At 46.6% G+C, this 25,069-nt stretch overlaps 1 protein-coding gene across 1 annotated transcript in view; it reads right to left on the bottom strand.

Annotated features, from left to right (window-relative positions):
- Positions 1 to 465: 465 nt before the first annotated feature.
- engase (endo-beta-N-acetylglucosaminidase) overlaps positions 466 to 25,069 on the bottom strand; it is a 48,069-nt gene continuing 23,465 nt past the window's right edge. Inside the window, exons 8-13 of the mRNA XM_055654187.1 lie at positions 23,645 to 23,753; positions 18,284 to 18,471; positions 15,769 to 15,917; positions 7,187 to 7,280; positions 3,124 to 3,238; positions 466 to 1,225 (exon numbers count right to left, since the gene is read on the bottom strand). Coding sequence (XP_055510162.1) covers positions 830 to 1,225; positions 3,124 to 3,238; positions 7,187 to 7,280; positions 15,769 to 15,917; positions 18,284 to 18,471; positions 23,645 to 23,753 — 1,051 coding nt within the window. The 3' untranslated portion in view covers positions 466 to 829. The remainder of the gene's footprint in view (positions 1,226 to 3,123; positions 3,239 to 7,186; positions 7,281 to 15,768; positions 15,918 to 18,283; positions 18,472 to 23,644; positions 23,754 to 25,069) is intronic.

Here is a 25,069-nt window from a genome sequence, read left to right as displayed (position 1 = left end):
CCTCCCCTTCTAGTTCGTTTTTTGCCTCGCCGGTTTCTAGTCCCCGTCCTGCGTTACTGCCTATTCCGTCCCCCCGATCTTCGCTGCCTTTGCCTTTGGGAGAGGGGAGTGAGGGTGGTGTACGGACCCGCTCTGGCAGAGTTGTGCGGGCCCCTGATCGGTATGGTGATTATGCTTAGTTTGAGATGTTCACTGACCATTATTGTTATTATGTGCAGGTCTGTATAATTGCCTGCTGCTGCTATTTATCTTACGGGAAGGGATGTAGATGGTTATGCATGCAACCATATATGTAACTACCTCATTAGCATATCGTCCCTCCCACATTCTATAGTATAACTGTAGTGTCTGCATGTTCCCTCCCTGTTGGGTTCCAGTACGTGTGTAGACCAGTTGTGGTTAGTACTGGAACGTGTGTTATTAGTGTTTAAATAAAGACCTAGTTAAAGGACTATGGACAACGTCTAGTTTCCTTTACACTTGAGATAAACGCAAAGTGCTGGAGTAACTCAGCAGGACAGGCAGCATCTCGGGAGAACATGGATAGGGGGCGTCTCAGGTCAGGACCCTTCTTCAGACTGATTCTCTCTCAGAAGAGTCCTGACCAAAACGTTGCCTGAGCATGTTCTCCAGCGATGCTGCCTGGCCTGCTGAGTTACTCCAGCACTTTGTGTCTTTATTTTGTAAGCCAACACCTGCAGTTCGTCGTGTCTGCAAAGTGGTCCACGTTTCACCAGTACAACTGCAGCAAAGTGCCAGCCACTAATGCCAAGCAAGGGAAATTAAATAGCGTTCAAGCAGCCACAGGTGGCTACTGCTCAATGTTTCTTCACTGAGGGTGACTGTAGGTCAGAACTGCCTTTCCCCAGGCTGATCGATCCACCGTAAAACCTGCCCGGGTCACTGGCTGGATCAGAAACTGTGTCTGCCGCACCTCACCGCCAGTGGCATTGGCAACTCGCAGATCCACCACACGGTAAAGGTTAGCACTCGTCCGGCCGATGCTCGTCAGCTCCGAGTCATCTGTCCTGTGGTCTTCAGAGTGGCTTGTGGCCTGACTGTATATCTTGAAGTAGCTTGCTGAGTTTGGAGGGTAGGTCCATCGCAGTGTGACACTGAGAGAGAGCTGGTCTTCCATTTCCTGAACCTTCCTCCACAAGATACTGGACAAGGTAAGCTTCCCAACAGGGTACTGTTCCACACTCAACTTGGCAGCATCTAGAATCTTAAAGAGAACAGATCATTTATTTGCATAGGTTGACTGACTAAATATATTTCCTATTATTAAAGCAGCACAGTATTGCAGTGGTAATTTGAAGTCTGAAGAAGGGTCTTAAACCAAAACATCACCTATTCCTTCTCTCCAGAGATGCTGCCTGCCCCGCTGAGTTACTCCAGCTTTGTGTCTATTGCAATGGTAGAGTTTAGTTTAGTTTAGATACAGCGCGGAAACAGGCCTTTCGGCCCACCGTGTCTGTACCGACCAGCGATCCCTGCACGCCAACACTATCCAACACACATTAGCAACAAGTCACATTTATACCAAGCCAATTAACCTTCAAATATTTACGTCTTTGGAGTGTGGGAGGAAACCGAAGAACTCAGAGAAACTCTGAGGAGATGGGGTCACGGGGAGAACATACAAACTCCACACAGACAGCACCTGTAGTCAGGATCGAGCCCGGGTCTCTGTCGCTGTGAAGCAGCAACATGCACCGCCTTACAAAGCAAGAGACGGGGGTTCGATCCTGACTACGGGTGCTGTCTGCGTGGTTTGAACATTCTCCCTGTGACTTTGTGGGTTTTACCCGGGTGCTCCGGTTTCCTCCCACATCCCAAAGATGTGCGGGTTTGTAAGTTAATTGGCTTCTGCAAAGTTTAATGTGAGGGATAGCGCTAGTGTACGGGGGCGATCGCTGGTCAGCGTGAAGTCGGTGGGCCTAAGGTCCTGTTTCCGCAATGTATCTCTAAAGTCTAAAGCAGCACAAGGCGGTCACAGGGAGAAAGTGCAAACTCCACAGAGACAGCACCTGCGATCAGGATTAAAATCCTAAACGCAGAAAGGATCGTAGAATCACTTTAATATATGTTCAGAGTCTTGAGCTGGATATAAGTCAGCTCATACTTTGTTTTCAATTTCAGATACAACCTGGAAACAAGTCTTTCAGCCCACCAGGTCCATGTCGACCATCTATCACCTGTTCACACTAGTTTTATTTTATCCCACATTTGCATCAATTCCCTACATATCAGAGGCAATTTACAGATGCCATTTAACCAACAAACCCACACATCTTTGACAATGTAAGAGACCCAAGTTCCACCCTGACCTTGGGTGCTGTCTGTGTGGAGTTTGCCCGTTCTCCCCCGTGACCGCCTTGTGCTGCTTTAGACGTTAGAGATATAGTGCAGAAACATTTTGAGCAAAACATAAAGTGCTGGAGGATCTTAGACAGTCAGGCAGCAACTATGGATGCATCTATCTCTGCGTAAAAGACTCTGTACATGTAATCTGAAGTAAGTGTTTTTTTAAACTTTTATAAGAACTATCGTAAGCCGATGTTTTTGCATCTGGGGGATGTGCAGACAGTGCAGAACCAGTTGGAAATGGATGATTTGCTGGGAGCTGATTCTCCGGGTAAGTTTTTAAAAAGAGCTAAATTGCCTGGTTGTGGTACGATGATGTAATCAACCGTTCCGTGTAGCCTCCCGCGGCGTCACGTTTGATCGCCGCGACGTTTAATATCCTCAATCCTCCTCAGCATTGGCCCTCCCTCAAGCCCTGCACAAGTGACCCAGTATAAAAGTGCAGCCCGGCACTTATGCAATGACAACATAAACGAGAACTTGACTCAGACCAACAGCATTGGAAATCTTTTCATTTTACAGTTGGTTCAAGAGTGGATGGAGCCAATCCTCTCCCACGTCTATATGGTGGCCTTTAATCGACAACAACACTATAAAGATTCAACAGTCAGATGTTGCGGCATAAATAAATGCAATGGCTCAAGAACCAATATCTGAGCAGCAAACACCACCCCATCATACAGCAGCCAAAATTGGGACAGTAATTACTACATCTCTCATCTCATTTATTTCATACGCTCTGGCTAAAGCGGTTACCTTGACTTCTCCCAGTCTGCATTTAAAGTGCACGTCCGTGGCACCCTCCACTTCACGCGCAAAGCTGACAGAGAAATCCTCAACGATGCAGTCCGTCAGCTCGAAGAGAAAGCAGCTGATGAATGGAACAACCCGTTACTTATTACAGCAGACAGTGGTTTAGAGTCATAGTCGTACAGCATGGATACAAGCCCATTCCCCCAACTAATCCATGAGAACCAAGGTGGCCATCTACCTAGTCCCACATGTCTGCGTTTGGCCCACATCTCTCTAAACCTTTCCTATCCATGAACCTGGCCTAGTGTCTGTTTAACTGACGTTACAGTACCTGCCTCAACTACCTCCTCTGGGAGCTCGTTCCATAGGCCCACCATGAAAAGGTTGCCCCTCAGGATCTTTCCCCACTCAACATAAACCTGTGCCCTCTGCTTCTTGATTCCTCTACTCTGGGTAAAAGACTCTGTGCATTCACCTTATCTTTTCCCCCTCATCATCTCACACAGCTCTACGAGATCACCCCTCAGCCTCCTGCGCTCCAAGGAATAAAATCCTTGTTTGCCCAGTCTCTCCTTATAGCTCGGGCTAATAGCCACTTGGTAGGGTAGATCTAAAGCAAGTATCTGTAGGTGCAAAGATTGTGGGTAAGCTGGTCAGAGGGTGATGCTGCCCGGCACCAGGGCAGTGTGAGGGAATCATACGGTGACCACTGGTCATCTCTCAGCTGAAATATTGACCAAAAATCCCACCTGGTTTTAGGGGATGCTCTGTACATCGTGGCATCGTTCAAACATAGTCACGGAGCTCACCTTGTGTTCAATTTATTCCTTGACCAAAAGCAAACTACTCACCGCCCTCTCCCATAACTCCCATCCCCCCACTCCTCCCTTTACCCCCCCCCGTTTGCCATTTACCCCCCCCCTTACCCCCTCTCCCCACCCCATCCCCTATTCCTGCCTCGCCCCACCACCTTCTAACCCCCACTCCTTCCGCCCTCCCACATCCCCCACCCCCCCCCCCACCCTCCCCCTACCCTCTTAATCCCTTCCCCCCCCTTTTCCTCCCCTACCCGCTGCCCCATTCCCCCACACCTCCCATTCCTCCCCTCCTCCCACCCCACTGAGAGCTTTAGTGGGACCTTACTTTTTATGCATTAATCTGGACACTCTCCCTCTCTATTCTATCAGAAAAGCACAATGGCGCAGCGGGATGAGCTACTGCCTCCCGTCACCAGAGACCCAGGTTCGATCCTGACCTCGGGTGCTGTCTGTGTGGAGTTTGCACGTTCTCCCTGTGACCGTGTGCGTTTTTGCTGGTTTCATCCAACATCCCAAAGACGTGCGGCTTTGTAGATGAATTTGGCCTCTGTAAACTGCCCTTAGTGTGCAGGGAGTGGATGAGAAAGTGGGAAAACATAGAACTAATGTGAACGGGTGATCGATGGATGGTCGGCGTGGACTCGGTGGGCTGAAGGGCCTGTTTCCATACTGCATCTACAAACTAAAAATTCTAAAGTAAACAAATGTTTTAAAGTGATTTGTTGACAGAGAAATGCTATGGGGTGATGTGAGTCATGAAGAACGCCCTGTGGGGGCAGGTCTACCTGTTATTATGTCAGGAAATCAATGCAAATCATTTTATTACCGTCACCAATAACCTGGATATTAACCCCGTGTGGCCCAGATATTACAAGGTCGGAACAGGTACAAAAGGGCAATTTTACAAACGTCATTTTTAATTAATAATCTAATCCCGGTTATCCCATGTTGAAACATTTCCCTCAATTATTCTCGGTCTTCCATCTGTGCGTGGAACTGCATCAGAATCTGAATCCCCTTGAGTTTGCCTGGAGGATTTTCGTCAAAGGTCACGATGTTTAGCTGGCTAAAACTTCCAACTTTGTAGCTAATTAAAGGCTCCAGTTATTTAATACAAGGATTTGCATAATGCTCTGCCGTTTCATGCCGTATCTTGAAATAGAAAGTTAGCGCGGTACAGTGTAAAATCACAGCGGAAGTCACTGAAGGTTAATCACAGCTCACGGCAGGGTTTCAGTAAGTGTTTGTATGAAATTCTGATTGGTGCCATACATCAATGTCCGCCAGATATCCTGGGTGTCCTTTACACTTTGACTTCAATGCACATCATTCTTTTCCTCAACATATATTTAATAATTGCATTTCCAGTCAACTGGACTTTATTCCCACCTTGAGGACACCATTGAATCACAGTGCACATCGCAAGTGACCATTCGGGCACCATTTAGTTTTAGAGATGCAGCGTGGAAACAGGCCATTCAGCCAACCGAGTCCATGCCAACCAACGATCACTAGTACACTAGTGCTAACCTGCGCACAATTTACAGAGGCCAATTAACCTACAAACCTGCAACGTCTTTGGAATGTGGGAGGAAACCGGAGCACCCGGAGAAAACCCATGCGGTCACAGGGTGAACGTGCAAACTCCATACAGACAGCACCCGTAGTCAGGATCGAACATTGGCGCTGTAAAGCAGCAACTTTACCGCAGCCCCACCGTGTCTGAGATCATATTAACAAGTCCCGTAAGTGATGAAGAACTGTCCCGACACAAAACGTCACTGATCCATGCTCTCCGGGGATGCTGCCTGACTCGCTGAGTTACTCCAATACTGTGTCTTTTTTCGTAAACCAGCATCTGCAGCTCCTTGGTTCTCTGTAAATGAGGACTTGTGCCCAAGTCAGAGTGCTTCAGGTGAGCTGGATCTGGCCCTTGCAATATTTTAATTTCCTTCTTGCCAATGCTATTTTCCCCACCAGTTTTTCCTTTTCCTCTCAACTCCCAGCCTGACCATATTTAACTGACAGAGAGATCAATGGAAACAGGCCCTTTGGCCCACTGTCCATGCTAACCATTCACACTAGTTCTATTTCATCCCACTTTCACATCCACTCCAGAGAATTTATATTAAGGGAAAAGAGTAACTACAGCTTTTTCCCAGCAACACTGCACAACACTAATCACAACCTGCCTTAGCAACTATGATCTACTACGGACTTTGTTTTGAGTTGCACTACCTATTTTGTTTTTAAGTTCAAAAGGTTCATAAATTATTGGAGCAGAATCAGGCCATTCAGCCCATCAAGTCTACTCCGCCATTCATTCATGGCTGATCTATCTCTCCCTCTCAGCCACATTCTCCTGCCTCCTCCCCATAACCCCCGACACACTTACAAACCAAGAATCTATTAATCTCCACTGTAAAAATCCCCAATTACTTGGCCTCCACAGCCATCTGTGGCAATGAATTCCACAGTTTCACCACTGGCTAAAGAAATTCCTCCTCATTCCCTTTCTAAAGGTACGTCCTTTTATTCTGAGGCTGCGCCCTCTGGTCCTAGACTCTCCCACTGGTGGAAATATCCTCTCCACAACCACTCTATCCAGGCCTGTTACTATTTGATACATTAAAATGAGGTCCCCTTTCACCATTCTAAACAATTGTGCTCTCAAGGTTAGGTTTACCAGGTATTACAGATAATTAATTGACTATTGTTAATTATTAATTGACTATTATTAATTATTTTACATATATTTTTTGCATATATTTGATTCGCACGGGTGTCAGGGGTTATGCGGAGAAGGCAGGAGAATGTTAGGAAGGAGAGATAGATCAGCCATGATTGAATGGTAGAGTAGCCCTGATGGGCTGAATGGCCTAATTCAGCTCCTATCACTTATCTGTGTATTATTGTATTAATGGGCCTGCTAAGCTGCAGGAATTAATGTTACAGTTCCATTGCCGGTACACAAGAATTAAACTCTTTCTCTCTTGTAACCCAAGAATCAAGTTTTGGCAATTTTTTCCCCCCAAGACAAGATGGTCATGAAGATGTCTTTCAGTGCATGCTACCACTTTTCCGTCAGCCCGCTTTAAGGTTTCACAAGGATAAAGTGTACTAACATTATTCTGTCTGTGTGAAGGGGGAGTCACATATTAAGGCTACAAACATTGTATAATACTTTATTCCCTCTCTATATTTCTCTCTCTCTCTCTGTAAAACAAAAGCAGCTGCCTCATACTCACCGAAGGGTCCATCCCTCAGGGCTCCAGCGAGTATAATTCTGAATATAATTATGCACCAGGGCATCATCCTCTGACAGTGGCTGCGGTTTCAATACTACAGAAAAACACAAGAAAAGAACAGTTCACTAATATATGGTGCAAACTTGTCCCATGCCTTCGGACGGTGCTTTTTTCTGACAGTTCAGTGTATTGCCACCTCTAACGTGACATTCCCATCAGGCAAAAGATACACTCACCTCCAGATTCAGGGACAGTTTCTTCCCAGGTACACAAAAACGCTGGAGAAACTCAGCGGGTGCAGCAGCATCTATGGAGCGAAGGAAATAGGCGACGTTTCGTGCCGAAACGTCGCCCATTTCCTTCGCTCCATAGATGCTGCTGCACCCGCTGAGTTTCTCCAGCATTTTTGTGTACCTTCGATTTTCCAGCATCTGCAGTTCCTTCTTAAACACAGTTTCTTCCCAGCTGTTATCAGGCAACTGAATCATCCTACCACAACCAGAGAGCAGTCCTGAACTACTATCACCTCATTGGTGACCCTCGGACTATCCTTGATCGGACTTTACATGGCTTTACCTTACACTAAACATTATTCCCTTATCATGTATGTGTACACTGCAAATGGCTCAATTGCAATCAAGGATTATCTTTCTGCCAACTGGATAACACACAACAAAAGCTTTCCACTGTACCTCGGTACACGTGACCATAAGCTAATCTGACTGACATGCATATTTATTAGTTGTGCTTAGCTAATGGACAGCGTAAGTGAATGAATTAGAACATTTGTTTAGACAGTGTTCAGTTATTATATTACAAGTTAACAAGTCCACAACATTGGATACATGAATAAAAACAAATTGTCGAGGAATATAGATGTCTAATGTCTAAAGATGAGCAGATCTTTCTTCCGACAATTAATTGAGAATAGTCCAGTAACCAATCTCTCCCACGCCAAATTAAAGTTTAAAAAGGGAGGCACAGTGGTGCAGCGGTGGAGCTGTTGCCTTACTGAACCAGTGACCCGGGTTCGATCCTGACTACGGGCGCTGTTTGCATGGAGTTTGTACGTTCTCCCTGTGACCGCGTGGGTTTTCGCCAGGTGCCCCGGTTTCATTTCACACTCCGAAGACATGCAGGTTTGATTAATTGGTTTGGTAGATTAATTGGCTTCGGTAAAATTGCAAATTGTCCCTAACGTGTAGGATAGTGCTAGTGTACGGTGCGATTGCCAGTCAACGCGGGCACGGTGGACTGAAGGGCACTCTAAAGTCACTTCATTTTTAATTGGTGTACGCACTGGCTCCCACTTCTACACAAAAAAAAACGTGGTGTTTTTTTAGAGCATCCGATTTGGATTTAATCCTGATCTCTGGCGCTGTCCACGTGCAGTTTGCACGCTCTCGCGTGATGTTCTGGCCTCCTCCCACAACGCAAGGGCATGCAGGTTGGTGGATTAACCGGCCATTGGCCCTAGTGTGAAGGTAAGTGGAAGATGCTTCGGGAATGGGTGGAGTCGGGTTGTCGGAAGCATGGTGAGAAGAACATGGGATTGCCGTTGGATTAGTACAAGTGGATGTTCAATAGTCTGTGCAAACTCTACGATAATCGTGCCGCAAATTTGACAGCAACGGACTGATTATCTAACACCACAACATTGAATGCATTTAACAGGCACGGCACGGCACGGCTGCAAGTTGTCAGCCACCATGGTGTGTGAGGTAGAAGGTACAGAAGATACTAGTGTCTATTAACAAACCACAACCAACTGGGTATTTCAACCACATCTGTAATTTAAACTGTAACTTGGCACATAATTGCAGTGTAGCAATATCAAACAGCCGATATCCAACCTCGACACTAACAACAGTCATTGCGGCACAAAGCATGAAAATAGCTCCTTCTGCCCACCGTGTCCACTCCGACCATATACCCACCACCCTCAGGTTCCCTTCAAATGTTTCCCTGCTCACTCTAAACTTATGCCCTCTAATTTAAGAGTCCCCGACACTGGAGGGGAAAATCTGACACCATCCATCATATTTATGCCCCTCACGATATTTGTAAACCCGAGGTACGTCACCTCTCAGCCTCCACTCCAGGGGAAAAGCCCCAATGACACGGAGCCTCTCCACAGTAAAAGTATTTCATTCACCAGGAAAAGTGCTGTCAAAGTTTGTTTCTTAAAAGCAGGCAACAACAAACTGGTTAAAGGTAAACCAAGACAATCTTTAATCGATTCATCAGACCTTAAAGAGCACAAACATTGCTCGGTGCTTCTCGGGTTCCAGTCCTCGAACAATGAGGAATTTGTGTTGTTATATATTTATCATATCAGTAAAACATACCGACCAAGTCTGAATATGGCATGATTGAAAAATTCTATAGCATTTCAGAATATAGGACAAGCTGGGTCCAAATTAAGCTCAACCAATCAGCTTATCTCTGCAGCGTCAGCTATTTTTTCAATCTTGGCTTTTTCATAGCCTTGAAAGAAGCACGTGTTATTACTGCATGTTTCCATCTTAATTTCTTTATTAAAAAGACAACCTGTCCTCCGTTTGGGTTCCATATCATTTGCAAAGTCATTCAGACTTGGCACCGAGCCATTATTTTGCTCTACTAGACCCGAAGAATGTCTCCATGTTGTAAACTATATTAGATTTAACTATTAGCCCTTTCATTCCTTCCTTTTTATCATACGTGATAACATTCACTGTCCTCGATAGACACACAATGGTCGCAAGAAATAGAGCAATGATCAGCAGAATGATAAAACCATAATGTATCACACAGTACCCCAAAGTCCACCAAACCAAAGGTATGGCGACCAGTTGCCCACCATCCTGATGAAACCTGTTTAGGGTCGATGGATCAGGTGCCACCTGTAGGCGGTGTAATCCTTTCAGCCGACATTCTTGGGATTGTGCCATAAATTTCGCACCTGTCCAAGGGTGTTGCCAGTCTCTTTGGTGAGCGTTGCACAGGTGCTCCACCCCCTCGGCCCATGGTGGGGCTCACCATTGTGAGCAAGACGCCAGCGTATCCATGGGCTTTGGACGGCTTCTCCTCCCTGTAGGTTTGGGTGACCTGCTTTCACATAACCACATAGAAGCGGCTGCAGGACTGGAAGACAAAGACAAAGCCTGAATAGATTGCAGTCTGTGTTGATGTTGAAGGTGCCACTGAAGTTGATGACGTTGATCATCGAATCTGACAGCAAGGCCAGAGTCAGAGTTGGCGGTCTGCAGTAACTCCCTGCCCTTGTTGCGCGCTACCCAGTTAGGATCAATCTGCATCGTCCCCTTTGGACCTTCCTCAGGTCAGTCTGACGGCTCTGGTCTCGGGGCACATGTCATAGATACCTGGGATGTCTCCTCTGCCGTCATCATCGGCATCGATCTGGTCAGGGTTGGGAACAAAACGGCAATTGTCCTTCTCATCAGAAACGCCATCGTTGCCATCCTCATCAATGTCCTGATTGTCATCACACTGATTACCCACCAGGTCTGAGTCATTGTATTCCTGGTCACGGTTATGTATAATCTCTCTCAAGAGGTTCATCTGTTTCAAAATGTTCAGCTTCTCTCTCTCTCTCTCTCTCTCTCTCTCTCTCTAGACCCTTGGTCACATGATAGAGTTGTGACCAAAGGCTTTGCACTTCCTCCTGATCTGTAAAGAGGTTATTTCTCCCAAGTTGTCCATCAGTGTGTGAAAGCAGCATTCTTCTTCCACCTCCATCAATGCTGCCTGTCTGTCTGATCCATCCCAACTCAGCTCCTCACTTTAATACCGGCTGGGATTGACCTCAATCCAGTTCTGTAACTGAGTTGCACTCCAAAATCAAGGCTTTGCAACTCCACAACCCAATTGCTCTCCTTCAGCTGATGTGTGATGGAAACGCGATGATCATTTACAGACTTCGCATTGGTGAGCACATGTTTCATCTGTTTCAGCTCGGTCTGTAGCTCCGGGATCAGCTGCCGCCTTTTTAGTCGGCAGGATGGAAGGAAAGAGCTCATAGTCAAATCTAATATAGTTTACAAAGTGGAGTTGTTCTTCTTGTTGGAGTGAGAAGATAAAATTAACAAAGGGAGTAGTGTAGCATAATGGTCTCACTCTCTCTCTCTCTCTCTCTCTCTCTCTCTCTCTCTCTCCTCTCTCTCTCACATGTATAGTACAGCTGTCTTTCTGTCACTCTTATCCAAAGTATTCCCATGTCTATCCAATCACCGACTACTTATTTAGTACACAAATTGTAAAAAGCTGTAGTGATTGGGCACGGAAGATTACAAAGGTTTTGTCGCTAATGTCTATTATAAAGACAGTGTATTGAAAAGACTGTGTTGTCAATTTGCTACTAGAGAGAGTAGCCAGGATCGCAAAGGTTTGTTACTAACATACAGGATCGGGCATAACAGGCTGAAAAACTTTGCTGTTGTCGTCTGCTTTTAAGAAACAAACTTTGACATTGCGACAGTGATTGTCCTTTCAAAACTCATTAAACATGGCAGCAAAACCACAGGGTTTGTTTTGCATTTCCAGAAAATGTCCCATATTGCGATTTTCCAAATCACAACTGGGCATCATCTGTGACACGTCAGGAAACACTAGCTTAAAAAAAAGTCATTTATTCGTTTACTTTTTAATCACAGATTCTGAGAGCAAATTTTATGCTGCACCTCAAATTTTTATAGTGGTGATCTTTGAATTCTGCAAATTCAGCAAATTTCCATAGCTCGGATGACCATAATGCAGGAGTTGCCTGTAAAGGCCACATCCCTTCAAGATGAATTCATCTCATGCTGAAAATGTACTTTACATGAGTAATTTTTTTTCCCCACAGTGCCAGAACTGTGTCATGTCCACAACACATTGCAGCAGAATCAGGCCATTTTCCCGTATTTATACAAAAGTAAAAATATATTATCCGTTATCTTAATTCCTTTCATTTATTATCCTTTCTCTGCATATTACATGTTGAGGTATTCTATCCTTCTTGGACACACAAGGAACTGTAGATGCAGGAATCCTCAGCAAAAGACAATGTGCTGGAGGAACTCAGCGGGTCACCTCTAGCCTTTGTCACTGTGGCCATCTGCCAGTAATTCCTTGGTGTGCAAGAGGATGAGGGGTGATCTTATAGAGGCGTACAAAATAAGCAAGGCATGATCGATTGGGTAAATGCACAGAGTCTCTTGCCCAGAGTAGGGGAATCAAGAACTAGAAGACATAGGTTTAAGATGAGGGGGGAAAGATTTAACAGGAGCCTGAGCGATAACACACAAAGGGTGGTTGGTGTCGGGAACGTGCTACAGGAGGAGGTATTTGAGGCAGGTACTGTGGCTACGTTTAAGAAACATGCGGACAAGTACATGTTTAGGAAAGGTTTAGAGGAGTATGGGCCAAACACAAGCAGGTGGGACTGGTGTAGATGGGACATGTTGGTTGGTGTGGGCAAGCTGGGCTGAAGTACCTGTTACCATGTTGTATGACTCTATGACTCATTTAGAGCTTTTATCCTCCCTCCCTTCCCCTCCACTCCAGAGTCTGAAGAAGGGTTCCAACCCGAAAGGTTGTTTGTACATTCCCTCCACAGACACTGTTGGACCCACTGAGCTCCCCCAGTTTTTACTCTGTTGTACTTCCTGGTTTAATTATATGTCCCAGTGGAGATTCTTTCACTTAAATGGTTACTTTTCCATTCCTGCAGTCCATTGTGGCTCTCCAAAAATCACAGACAAACAACATAAAGTTTGCTGGCAAATGCAAGCGTAATAAATCACGCTTCCAAGTCACTCCCCGCAAACTCCCAGCTACTACCCTTCTTGGTGTCCAATACAGTCTGAACAAACATACACCACAAGTCCATAATATGTGTTTAGTGGTTATTAGATCACCATTTATTGGGACTTGGAATTCGTCTCAAACTTCATGAAGCTAATAGGAAAAAAGATGTAGTGGTATCAGAATTGCCAAGAAACTGTGTGCTTGGACGATGGGCTGAACAGCAATCATTAAAGAACATTTTTACACTTGGATCGAAAGTACACTTAAGATATAGGTGTATCTTGAATAATATATAGACGAAAAGGAACTGCAGATGCTGGTTTACAACAACAAAAAAAAGAAAAAAGCGCTGGAGCAACTCAGCGGGTCAGGCAGCATCTCTGCAGAAAAAAGATGGGTGACGTTTCGAATCTGGACCCTCCTTCAGACTGCTAACGACCCGAAACGTCAACCATCCTTTTTCTCCTAGCCCGTTGAGTTACTCCAGACACACTTTAATTATATTCGTCAGAACTGCCAAATATGTGGAAACACAAAATAAAACATAGGCAACCCAGTTTGCATTGGAACCAATTCTGCAGAACAAACACAGCAGCTAAGCAGACAGCACATGATCTCACTATTCCACAGCATACCCACTGTATTCTGATTCTGTCATTGCCAAATTATGGCATGAGCACAACAGATGCTAGCTGACGCTGAATTAAGAAATAATATTGTGGTTATACAGTAACAAACAGGTTTGGTTGACATCTGCTCTCTTTCTTCAGTGGGAAAGAAAATTCAGGTACTGAGAGGAAGGCTCCTTGGTAGGTTTCCAATCAGTTATGTGAACAGCCATGGCTACAGATTATTCCAAGATCTTTAATTTAGTGGAGAGCTCAAGATACATAAATACACTCACTTCCCTTGCAACAAACTTGCCAAAGCACAAAAGGCCAAAAAGGTTTGGCATGTCTCCCAACAACTTCTATGGGTGCACTGTAGGAAGCATACTGTTGGGTTCCATCACAGCTTGGTTTGCGAGCTGCTCTGCCCAACACCACAAGAAATTGGCAAGTTGCAGATGTAGCCTAGTCCATAACTCCCCACCATGCACTCCATCTATACTTCACGCTGGCGTGGATAAAACAGCCAACATGATCAAGGACCATTTACACCCCGGTCATTCCGTCTTCCATCAGACAGAAGATAGAGAAGCTTAAACGCAGGTGCAACCAAATTCAGGAACAGTCTCTTCCCTTGTGTTATGAATGGTCCTCCCATAAGCTAAAGGTGTCATTCTGATCTCCCGACCTACCTCACGGCAGCCCTTGCACGTTTTCAAAAATCCTCTTTCTCTGAAACTGTAAGAGGTCTGTCCCACGAGCATGTGACTCCATGCGGCAAGCGCGACTTAAAGGGCCGGTCCCACCAGCACGCGCCTGCATGCGGCACGCACGACCAAACCAGAAGCGGGGGCCGCACGGAGGTCGAGTGAGTGACATGAAGTTCGAGCGAAGTCCCCGGGAAGTTCGCGAGTGACGTACGGCGTCGGGGCGGCTGTGGGTCGGCAGGCCGTTGCCACGCAGAATTTTTGAACGGTCAATGTTTCGGAGCAGCGCGCGATGTCGGGACCAGCTCCGCACAACTCCATACTGCTCTGGCGATCGAAGTGGGACCTGCCCCGCGAGGCCGTACGGTTCAAGCGACCACGTTAGGTCGCGCTTGCCGCATGCATGCGCATGCTGGTGGGGCCCGCCCTTTAGGTCGCGTTTGCCGCATGGAGTCGCATGCTCGTGGGTCAGGCCCTTAACACTATATTCTGCATTCTGGTCCTGTTCTCTTTGGACGATCTGATGTGCTTGTACTTGCCTTGATTGTACTCATGTATAGTATGATTTGACTGTGTTTTTTCCCCCCAGTATCTCACTACACATGACAATAATAAAACAAAACCAAAGTGCTGGAAATGGGATGAGTGAGGATATGTGTTTAAGAAGGAACTACAGATGCTGGAAAATCGAAGGTAGACAAAAGTGCTGGAGAAACTCAGCGGGTGCAGCAGCATCTATGGAGCGAAGGAAATAGGCAACGTTTCGGGCCGAAACCCCTTGGGTTTCAGCCCGAAACGTTGTCTATTTCCTTCGCTGCACCCGCTGAGTTTCTCCAGCATTTTTGTCTGCCTTTGAGTGAGGATATGTTCTTGATATTCCACATGGCTTGTTTGTACGATGTATGAGGGTGGAACGGTACTCACGTGAGGGCGATCCGGTCCGGGGGCTGGGACGGTGCTCTGGTGGCTGGGACGACGTTCTGGCGGCGGTGTCCAGAGTCTTGGGTTCAGCCGCGGGCCGGCGGCTGCGTGTGCTGGACTGGGGGTGCGGCGGCTTCGACCACCCCGGGCCGCAGTGTTTGAACCGGCCCGTTCGCGGGGTTCGGTGAGCTGCGGGACTGTTTGTACCATCGCCCGGTGGGGAATTGCCTCAGCGCAGAGGGAGAAGAGGGAAGAGACTGCAGCCCTAAGATTTTTGCCTCCACCACAGTGAGGAGGTGTTTGGAGGACTCACTGTGGTGGATGTTAATTTGTGTTTATTGTTGTTTATTATTGTATGTATGACTGCAGGCACGAAATTTCGTTCAGACCGTAAGGTCTGAATGACAATAAAGGAAATTCAATTCAATTCAATTCAATGACTACGATTCTTACTACACACACGCACATGAAGGGTACGGATTTTTTTATGAAACGTAACTATTGTTACGAGTAATTTAGTGCTACATACACGCACATCTATTCCCACGTCACGTACCATTAGCTGAGGAAAGCTTGCCAGAGTTGCATTGTGGCAGGGGAGATGTCGATAGCTCTGGATTCACCTTGACTTTAGCGTCATCTTCCACCTTATAAATAACAGCCACAAAAACTCTGGGAGGGCTCTGGATCTCTAAACCAAATAACCTGCGGAAATAAAGTCACAGAGCGCTGGTGTTACTCAACGGGGTCAGGCAGCATCTCTGGAGAACGTGGATCGGTGACGTTGCGGGTCGGGACGTTTCTTCAGACTGATTGTTTTGGGCGGGAAGAAAGTTGGAAGAGAGGAGGGGCAGGATGATGAGTGGCAGGTAATAAGTGAACACAGGTGTTGAGGGGGAGGGGGTGGGGGCTGATAGGCAGATGGTTAAACAAAGTCCAGAGATACGAAAAAGCTGTGAGACTAAAGAATTGTCGAGTTGCAAATTGTGAAGTCTGCGGAAAGAATGTAGGTGGAGTGGGAGGGAAGAAACTGGTGCGAGTCCAGGAAAGGAAACAACCTGGAGTCTGAATTCATCTCCTGGCAATTAAGAAGGATATTTACATAATGTTATGGTCAATAATATGAAAAGATGTCATAGCATATGAGGAAAGATTGAAAAGACTAGGCTTGTGTTCACTGGAGTTTAGAAGGATGAGGCGGTAACTTATAGAAACATATCAAATTATAAAAGGACTGGACAAGGTAGATGCAGGAAAAATATTCCCAATGTTGGGCGAGTCCAGAACCAGGGGCCACAGCCTTAGAATAAAGGCGAGGTCATTTAAGACTGAGGTGAGAAAAAACGTTTTCACCCAGAGAGTTGTGAATTTATGGAATTCCCTGCCACAGGCCAAGTCACTGGATGGATTTAAGAGAGAGTCAGATAGAGCTCTAGGGGCTAGTGGAGTCAAGGGATATGGGGAGAAGGCAGGCACGGGTTATTGATAGGGGACGATCAGCCATGATCACAATGAATGGCGGTGCTGGCTCGAAGGGCCGAATGGCCTCCTCCTGCACCTAGTTTCTATGTTTCTAAGTTTCTATAGCGAATACAGGTCCTTACTACTTAAGTATCTGTCAATCCGTGCCTTAAAAATATCCAATGACTTGGCCTCCACAGCCATCTGTGGCAATGAATTCCAGATTCACCAACCTCTGACTAAAGAACTTACTCCTCATTTCCATTCTAAAGATACTTTCTTTTATTCTGAGGTTGTGCCCTCTGGTCTGACTCTCCCACCAGTGGAAACATCCTCTCCACATCCTCTATCCAGGCCTTTCATCTTTTCAATGAGCTCTCTGTGTTTGTCTCAGTCTATGTGCCCGTGATGCTGTTGCTGGACCAACAGAGGTCACGGCCGTGGGTGGCTGAGATACCAGCCCACAAACTCTATGGGAACGGAAGTGGGCTCTGGGAATGGATCTGTCTGCTCCGGCCGGGACGGAGTTCCAGAGCCCCGGCTGCAGGGGTCAAATTCATCCCGTTGATAGGCCATGGAAGTCCTGATGAGATCGAAATTAGCCGCCTCACCTGACCTAGGTGTCACATTTTCGGGGAGACCTCCGGAGGGGTGGGGGGGGGGAGGGATCACAGTCTTTCCCCCAGGATAGAGGAGTCTAAAACAAGATGCAAAATACTTAAGTAGAATCAAGGAACTGCAGATGCTAGTTTACCAAGGAAAGACACAAAATGCTGGAATAACTGAGTGGGTCAGGCAGGATCCCAGCTGTTATCAGGCAACTAAACCATGCTACCAACAACTGGGCTACTATCTACCTCATTGGAGACCGTCGAACTATCTTTGATCGGAATCTATTGGACTTTATTTGCACTAAACATTATTCCTTTTATTGTTATTTCTTGCACACTGTGGATGGCTCGATTGTAATGATGTAGTATCTTTCTGCTGACTGGTTAGCACACAACCAAAGCTTTTCATTGTACCTTGGTACACGTGACAATAAACTAAGCTAAACTAAACATCCCTGGAGAACATGGATGGGTGATAGAAACATAGAAACATAGAAATTAGGTGCAGGAGTAAGCCATTAGGCCCTTCGAGCCTGCACCGCCATTCAATATGATCATGGCTGATCATCCAACTCAGTATCCCGTACCTGCCTTCTCTCCATACCCTCTGATCTCCTTAGCCACAAGGGCCACATCTGACTCCCTCTTAAATATAGCCAATGAACTGGCCTCGACTACCCTCTGCGGCAGAGAGTTCCAGAGATTCACCACTCTCTGTGTGAAAAAAGTTCTTCTCATCTCGGTTTTATAGGATTTCCCCCTTATCCTTAAGCTGTGACCCCTTGTCCTGGATGTGTGATGTGTGATGTTTCGGGTTGGGACCCTTGTTCAGAGACGGGCCTCAGGGGCAACTTTTTCTCTCAGAGGGTAGTCCATGCCTGGAATGTGTTGCTAGAGGAAGCTATAGAAGCGGAAACAATTACGAATTCAGAAAGCCATTTGGACAGATATACAGATTGGAAAGGTTGAGAGGATGATGGACCACATGCATGGACTAACCTCACAGACATTTCTGGCCTGGTCTTTGGGATTAGACCCTTAATCACCAGACTGCATCCTCCATTCCAAGCACCTTCTGAACACCCGTAGATCTTCATTAAACCATTCGCCAGATCCGACTGCAGGTCTATAAATAAAGGCTGAATTTCCTGTGCACTAAGATTAAGCCAGCTCCCAGCGGTCTCCATCTGTGGGGAGGAGCAGCAAAATTAATACAGATTGCCCAAGGGAAACGTTAAACAATACGAGGGTTTAACCCCAATTTCTACCGAGTAAACTCACAACGTGGTAAATAAGCTAGTTGCTTCGTTGCATTCTCAGCCAATGTATGCTCATTTTCCAAATGATCAATTATGCTCACAACTTAGCATTAAAAATGTGCTCGTTACAGCACAAAGCTGACATCAATACGGAACGTCTCGGAACCTCAAACCGTTCCTCGAGCAGTTTATGGGCAGTTAAGTTTCGAAAATGTTTAGGCACTGTTGCATTTCTTGAAAAATCATCAGCTCTGGAAAAACGTTGTCAAGTTCTGAGACGCTGAGGTCTCACCGACCACTCGTGTGTCATCCCAGCTTTGACCAAATCATTTTCATAATCGTTATTAAAAAGGCCATAAAGTACTGATGTGACAGTGTGATAAACCAGAGTGAAATTGGATATTTCTCACAAATAAATAAACAAGTGCGTAATCAGATAATGTGTGATAACTGTTGTGGAACAACTGCATCTCGTTGTCTCTGTACTGTACACTGACAATGACAATTAAAGTTGAATCTGATCTGATCGGAATCTGAATCTGGTCTGCTGAAAGACTCATCCATGCCTTCATCTCCTCCCGACTGGACTATTGCAACTCACTTCTCCTTGGCATCAGCTCCACCTACATCAACCGAATCCAACTGGTCCAGAACGCAGCCGCCCGACTCATCACCCACACCAAATCCTGGCATCACATCACTCCAGTCCTCAAACAACTTCACTGGCTTCCCATCTCCCACCGGATCACCTACAAAATCCTGGTCCTCACCTACAAAGCCCTCCACCATCTGCCCCCCCCCCCCCCCCCTCCCCCCCATATCTCACTGACCTCCTCTCCCCCTACCAACCCTCACGGTCCCTCAGATCCACATCAGCCGGTCTCCATCCACAAGTCCAACCTCCGCAGTTTTGGGGACAGAGCCTTCTCCAGGGCAGCTCCCAGGCTCTGGAACTCCCTCCCCCAACTGATCCACAATTCCGTGTCCCTCACCATCTTCCAGTCCCGCCTCAAGACCCATCTCTTCACCTCTGCCTATCCTTAGCCCCACGTCCCCCTCCCTTTTCATCTGTGCATTAATTGCCTCCGATTGTGTTTTGAATTGTATTCTGTCTTTACTTTGTGTACTAGTCATGTCTCTACTATTTATTTCATTCCCCTTACATGTTTTTCCTCTACCTGCTAAATTTTTGTAAGGTGTCCTTGAGACTCTTGAAAGGCGCCCATAAATAAAATGTATTATTATTATTATTAATATTATTCATTCATTCATTCACATTGTGAGATGGGAAGTAGGAAGTTGGGGGGGGGGGGGGGGGGGGTGGGGGGGGGGGGGGGGGGGGGGGGGGGAGAGGGGGAGGCAGGACAAAGCATAGTTCACAGCTTAAGGATAAGGGGGAAATCCTTTAAAACCGAGATGAGGAGAACTTTTTGCACACAGAGAGTGGTGAATCTCTAGAACTCTCTGCCACAGAGGGTAGTTGAGGCCAGTTCATTGGCTATATTTAAGAGGGAGTTAGATGTGGCCCTTGTGGCTAAGGGGATCAGGGGGTATGGAGAGAAGGCAGGTACGGGATACTGAGTTGGATGATCAGCCATGATCATATTGAATGGCGGTGCAGGCTCGAAGGGCCGAATGGCCTAGTCCTGCACCTAATTTCTATGTTTCTATGTTTCTATGTAAGTAATACAAGGGCACTGGCTGGGGGCGGGTTGAATGGCTGAGGGTCGGAACAAGGGCCAGAGATGAAAGAAGAAGATGTGACAGACTGATTGAGAGTTGCAAACTGTGCAGCCAAAGGAAAGAATGTACAAGGAGGGAAATTGGTGCATAGGGAATATATGGACAGGGAGGAAGGGTGGGGAAAGTAAAGGGGAAGTGCTGTAGGACAGATAGATTAGACATTTCTACAACTGCTAGTTGTGATAGAGAGCGAGGAAAGACCAAAGGGCCTTTTCCTTTTTGATTTAGATGAGTTTAGACATACCGTATGGAAAGAGGACCTTCAGCCTAACAAATCCATAGTGGCCGTCGATTACCCATTCACACAGATTCTAACCTACACACTTGGGACAATTTACAGGATCCAACTAACCTGCAAACCCAAGGTACACAAAAATGCTGGAGAAACTCAGCGGGTACAGCAGCATCTAAGGAGCGAAGGAAATAGGCAACGTTTCGGGCCAAAATCCTTCTTCAGACTGGGGGTTTCGGCCCGAAACGTTGCCTATTTCCTTCGCTCCATAGATGCTGCGTTTCTGCAGCATTTTTGTGTACCTTCGATTTTCCAGCATCTGCAGTTCCTTCTTAAACACTTAACCTACAAACCCACACGTGTTTGGAATGTGGGAGGAAACCGGAGAAAAACCCACGCGGTCACAGGGAGAACATGCAAGATCCTCACAGACAGCACCCAAGGTCAGGATTGAACCCGGCTCTCTGGCGCTGTGAGGCAACAGCTCAACCACTGCACCACTAACTGTTCCTTGTGTTGGACTGTTCTATCTTCTATGAAGCAGCGCATGTTTGCTATTTCGTCAAAGGTTCGGAATCTTTGGGATGATCCCTTGTTAAAATATCTGAATTCAATCATTATTTGATTGAATTCAATCCTTGCTATTTACATCAACACAATAGAGGAACTTTGCATAATTACAGGGGCAAGTCTAATGCTCCTACCAATGGCTTCGACTACAGGCTGTGGAGGATTTAGCTTGTTCTGCAACTTGATATTTTGCAGTCAACAAACCTCTTTAATTTTAGCAACATTCCAGAAGGGAGTAATATTAAACTGAATATTTTACTTGAAAATGCAATCATTTATTTGATCTGCTCATTGAGACAGTGCCTAAAGTTTTCTTGTTTTTAATCGATATCAGGGAGAACGTGCAAACTCCTCATAGACAGCACCCCAGTGCAGGATGGAATCTATGTCTCTGGCGCTGTGAGGCTGAGATTACCCGCTGCGGCACTGTGCCGCCTAATATGTTTGTACTCCAATAAGCAAGCACCTCTGCAGCATTAAGAATTATACAAACAAAGGATTAACGAGAAACAGTTATAGAGTCATAACGCCCCATAGCATGGAAAGTGGCCCTTTGGCCCAACTTGCCCACACCCACCAACATGTCCCATCCACACTAGTCCTGCCAGCCTGTGTTTGATTATGCTCTCTTGAATTAGGGGGGTGGGACTGAGGATAGAGCGCGGTGGTTGGAAGAAGGAGACGTGCCAAAACACCGTCGGCAGCCCTGGACACAGATCTGCGCCTCATCTACAGCCAGGGTCGATATCCCGGTCTCTGGCACTGCAATCGCTGTCGAACCACCACTGGACCATCCACGTCCCCACCCGAGTGCCCCCCCCGGGGGTGGCCAGAGACGTCGGGAGTCAGACAGGAGCTGTGGTGGTTTGCAGCGATTGCCAGTGCAGAGAAGCAGCGATAAACAAACCAGAAACCCAGCTCAACTCTGCCTGTCCTGCCAGGTCAACCTACAGCCCTGCCTGGACTTACGGGAAATATGGCCCAGGGTTACAGCCAGCGCGGAGAAGCAGCGCTAGCTCCACGACTCCAGGCTGGTGTCCCGTCAGTCCAGGCAGGGCTGTAGGTTAACCCGGCGAGACAAGCAGAGTTGAGCTGCATTTAGTGCTAGATTGAGCCTCCGAAGCCTCGCGTGTGTGTGTGAGTGTGTCTCCCCTGTCCCCCGGTCCCCCCCATATTTTGATAGCGATTTCCGTGCCTGCATATTTTTAAGGCAGAGATAGATATATTCTTGATTAGTACAGGTATCAGGGGTTATGGCGAGAAGGCAGGAGAATGGGGTTAGGAGGGAGAGATAGATCAGCCATGATTGAATGGCAGAGTAGACTTGATGACGGAGTAGACTCCAGCACTTTGTGTCTATCTTGGTTTTATAATATTATCAAGATTGGTGCCGTAGTAATGTAATACCGAGCCTAATTCTGTTTCTATCACTCATGACCATTCTTGGTTCAACTAAAAAATTGAAATACAACAACTGAAGATTGTCAGCATCAATAGCAAGCTATTTAACAGCCGCTGCATTAACTATCCATGGCCTTCGTCAGATGGGGAAAGCTGCAATAAATCACTAAACACCAGTAGAACTTCATACATAACAGAGACAGCAAAGGGGGAGGAGTTGTTACTATCATGCGTGAGCATGTTGAGGAAAAGCAGGGGGCTTAGATGCATCAAAACTGGGCTCGGTATAACTGCTGCACCAATCTTGATAATGTTATAAAACGAAGATAGACACAAAATGCTGGAATAACTCAGCGGCTCAGACAAAATCTCTGGAGAACATGGATAGGTGATGATTTGGGTCAGAACCCTTCTTCAGTCTCTGTGTTTATCTTTAGTATAAACCAGCATCTGCACTTCCTTCCGGCGCACATAAAGGGCCTGTCCCACCAGCATGCGCTTGCATGCGTCTAGCACGACCAAACGGAAGCCGAGTTCACGCTAAGTTTGGGGTAAATACGCGCTACGTATGCAGTAAATACGCGGAAAGTTCACGCAAAGTTCGCGCGTGACGTACTTTACACAAACTCACCAATCAGCTGGGCAGGAGGCGGGTCGACTGAATTTGGACGGCGCACGGCGTCGGGTGGTGACGTCATCACGCAACGGCACGCCGGGCGGTGACATCACCGCGCAATGCCACATGCTAGGCGTAAGCCGTCAGGACACTGCATACGCCGTTGAGACGCTGCGTACGCCCTCAATGCGCCTGCGGGCCGACAGGCCATTGGCTCGCGGAATTTTCAGACAGTGCAAGATTTTTGGAGCCCCACGCGATGTCAGGACCAACCCCGCACAACTCCATACGCCTCCGCCGATCAAAGTGGGACCGGCCCCGCGAGGCCGTACGCCTAAAGCGACCACGTTTGGTCACGCTAGACGCATGCAATCGCATGTTGGTGGGACAGGCCCTTAATGGTGTAAAACTACACATAGTCAACGCAAATTATCAGTCTTTGTAACAACTCCTCTTCCCGCCCTCTCCCCACCGATGGATTCAGGACGTGGGAGAGGAGAGGTAAATCTGCATCATTGAGTGGTTCATTCAAACACTACCTTTCCATTCCAGTAAACGTTCTTCCCAAAGCCTTGACAGAACGACGTGACAAGGGGCAGCGTGCAGATACGGTGAACGGCCAAATATTCAGCCAACAAACTCCAGAACCTAGAGAGGGAGACAACGGATGCCAATGAACAATAAAATAAATGATCAATTCAGTTGATGCTTGACAAGTTACATTCATACGGCATTTTTAACGCAATAAAATTCACCGTTTGTTTCCCAGATCATAAAAAAAACACCGCACCGATCAAATAAGTTTAAAGATGCTTTTTAAAGGATGGAGAGAGTGGTCGGTAGAGCTACACAGTGCCAGAGACCCTGGTTCGATCCTGACCACTGGCGTTGTCTGCACGGAGCTTTTATGTTCTCCCGGTGTGTTTTCTCCCGTTTCCTCCCACATTCCAGACGTACAGTTTAATTGGCTTCAGTAAAATTATAAGATTGTCCCTAGTGTGTGGGATAGTGTTAGTGTACCGGGTGATCGCTGGTCACCGCGGACTTGGTGGGCCAAAGGACCCGTTTCTGCTTTGTATCTCTAAAGTCTAAAGAAGCTGAAAGGTTCATGGATGGGAGACCAACAGCCCTTTTAATTTGCCCCTCATTCTAATCTAAGAAATGTTTTTTAGTTTGAGTTTAATTTATTGTCACCTGTACCAAGGTATTATAACAAGTATTTTTTGCTTGCTATCCTGATGGGTGCCATCCAGTCAGCAGTAAGACTATACATGGTTACAATCAAGCCGTCTAGTGCAGAGATACAGGATAAAGGGAACAATGTATAGCGCAAAGTAAAGTCCAATTAAGGATAAGGGTCTTCTTTCATGATGTCCATGACCTCCAAGTTCAAGAGCTGCTTCTTAGAAACATAGAAAATAGGTGCAGGAGTAGGCCATTCGGCCCTTCGAGCCTGCACCGCCATTCAATATGATCATGGCTGATCATCCAACTCAGTATCCCGCACCTGCCTTCTCTCCATACCCCACGATCCCTTTAGCCACAAGGGCCACATCTAACTCCCTCTTAAATATAGCCAATGAACTGGCCTCAACTACATTCTGTGGCAGAGAATTCCACAGATTCACCACTCTCTGCGTGAAAAATGGTTTTCTCATCTCGGTCCTAAAAGACTTCCCCCTTATCCTTAAACTGTGACCCCTTGTTCTGGACTCCCCCAACATCGGGAACAATCTTCCTGCATCTAGCCTGTCCAACCCCTTAAGAATTTTGTAAGTTTCTATAAGATCCCCCCTCAATCTTCTAAATTCTAGCGAGTACATGCCGAGTCTATCCAGTCTTTCTTCATATGAAAGTCCTGCCCAGTAACTATTAGACTCTTAAGCACAGCACAACACTAGCCACTACCTCAGCAACTATGACCTTCTCGGGACCTTGTGTCAGTCACACTACGGACATTGGTT

The sequence above is a fragment of the Leucoraja erinacea genome, chromosome 23, assembly GCF_028641065.1.
Source record: "Leucoraja erinacea ecotype New England chromosome 23, Leri_hhj_1, whole genome shotgun sequence".
Lineage (NCBI taxonomy): Eukaryota > Metazoa > Chordata > Chondrichthyes > Rajiformes > Rajidae > Leucoraja > Leucoraja erinaceus.
Note: the sequence above shows the minus strand (reverse complement) of the source record. Positions and strands in the feature narration are given on the sequence as shown.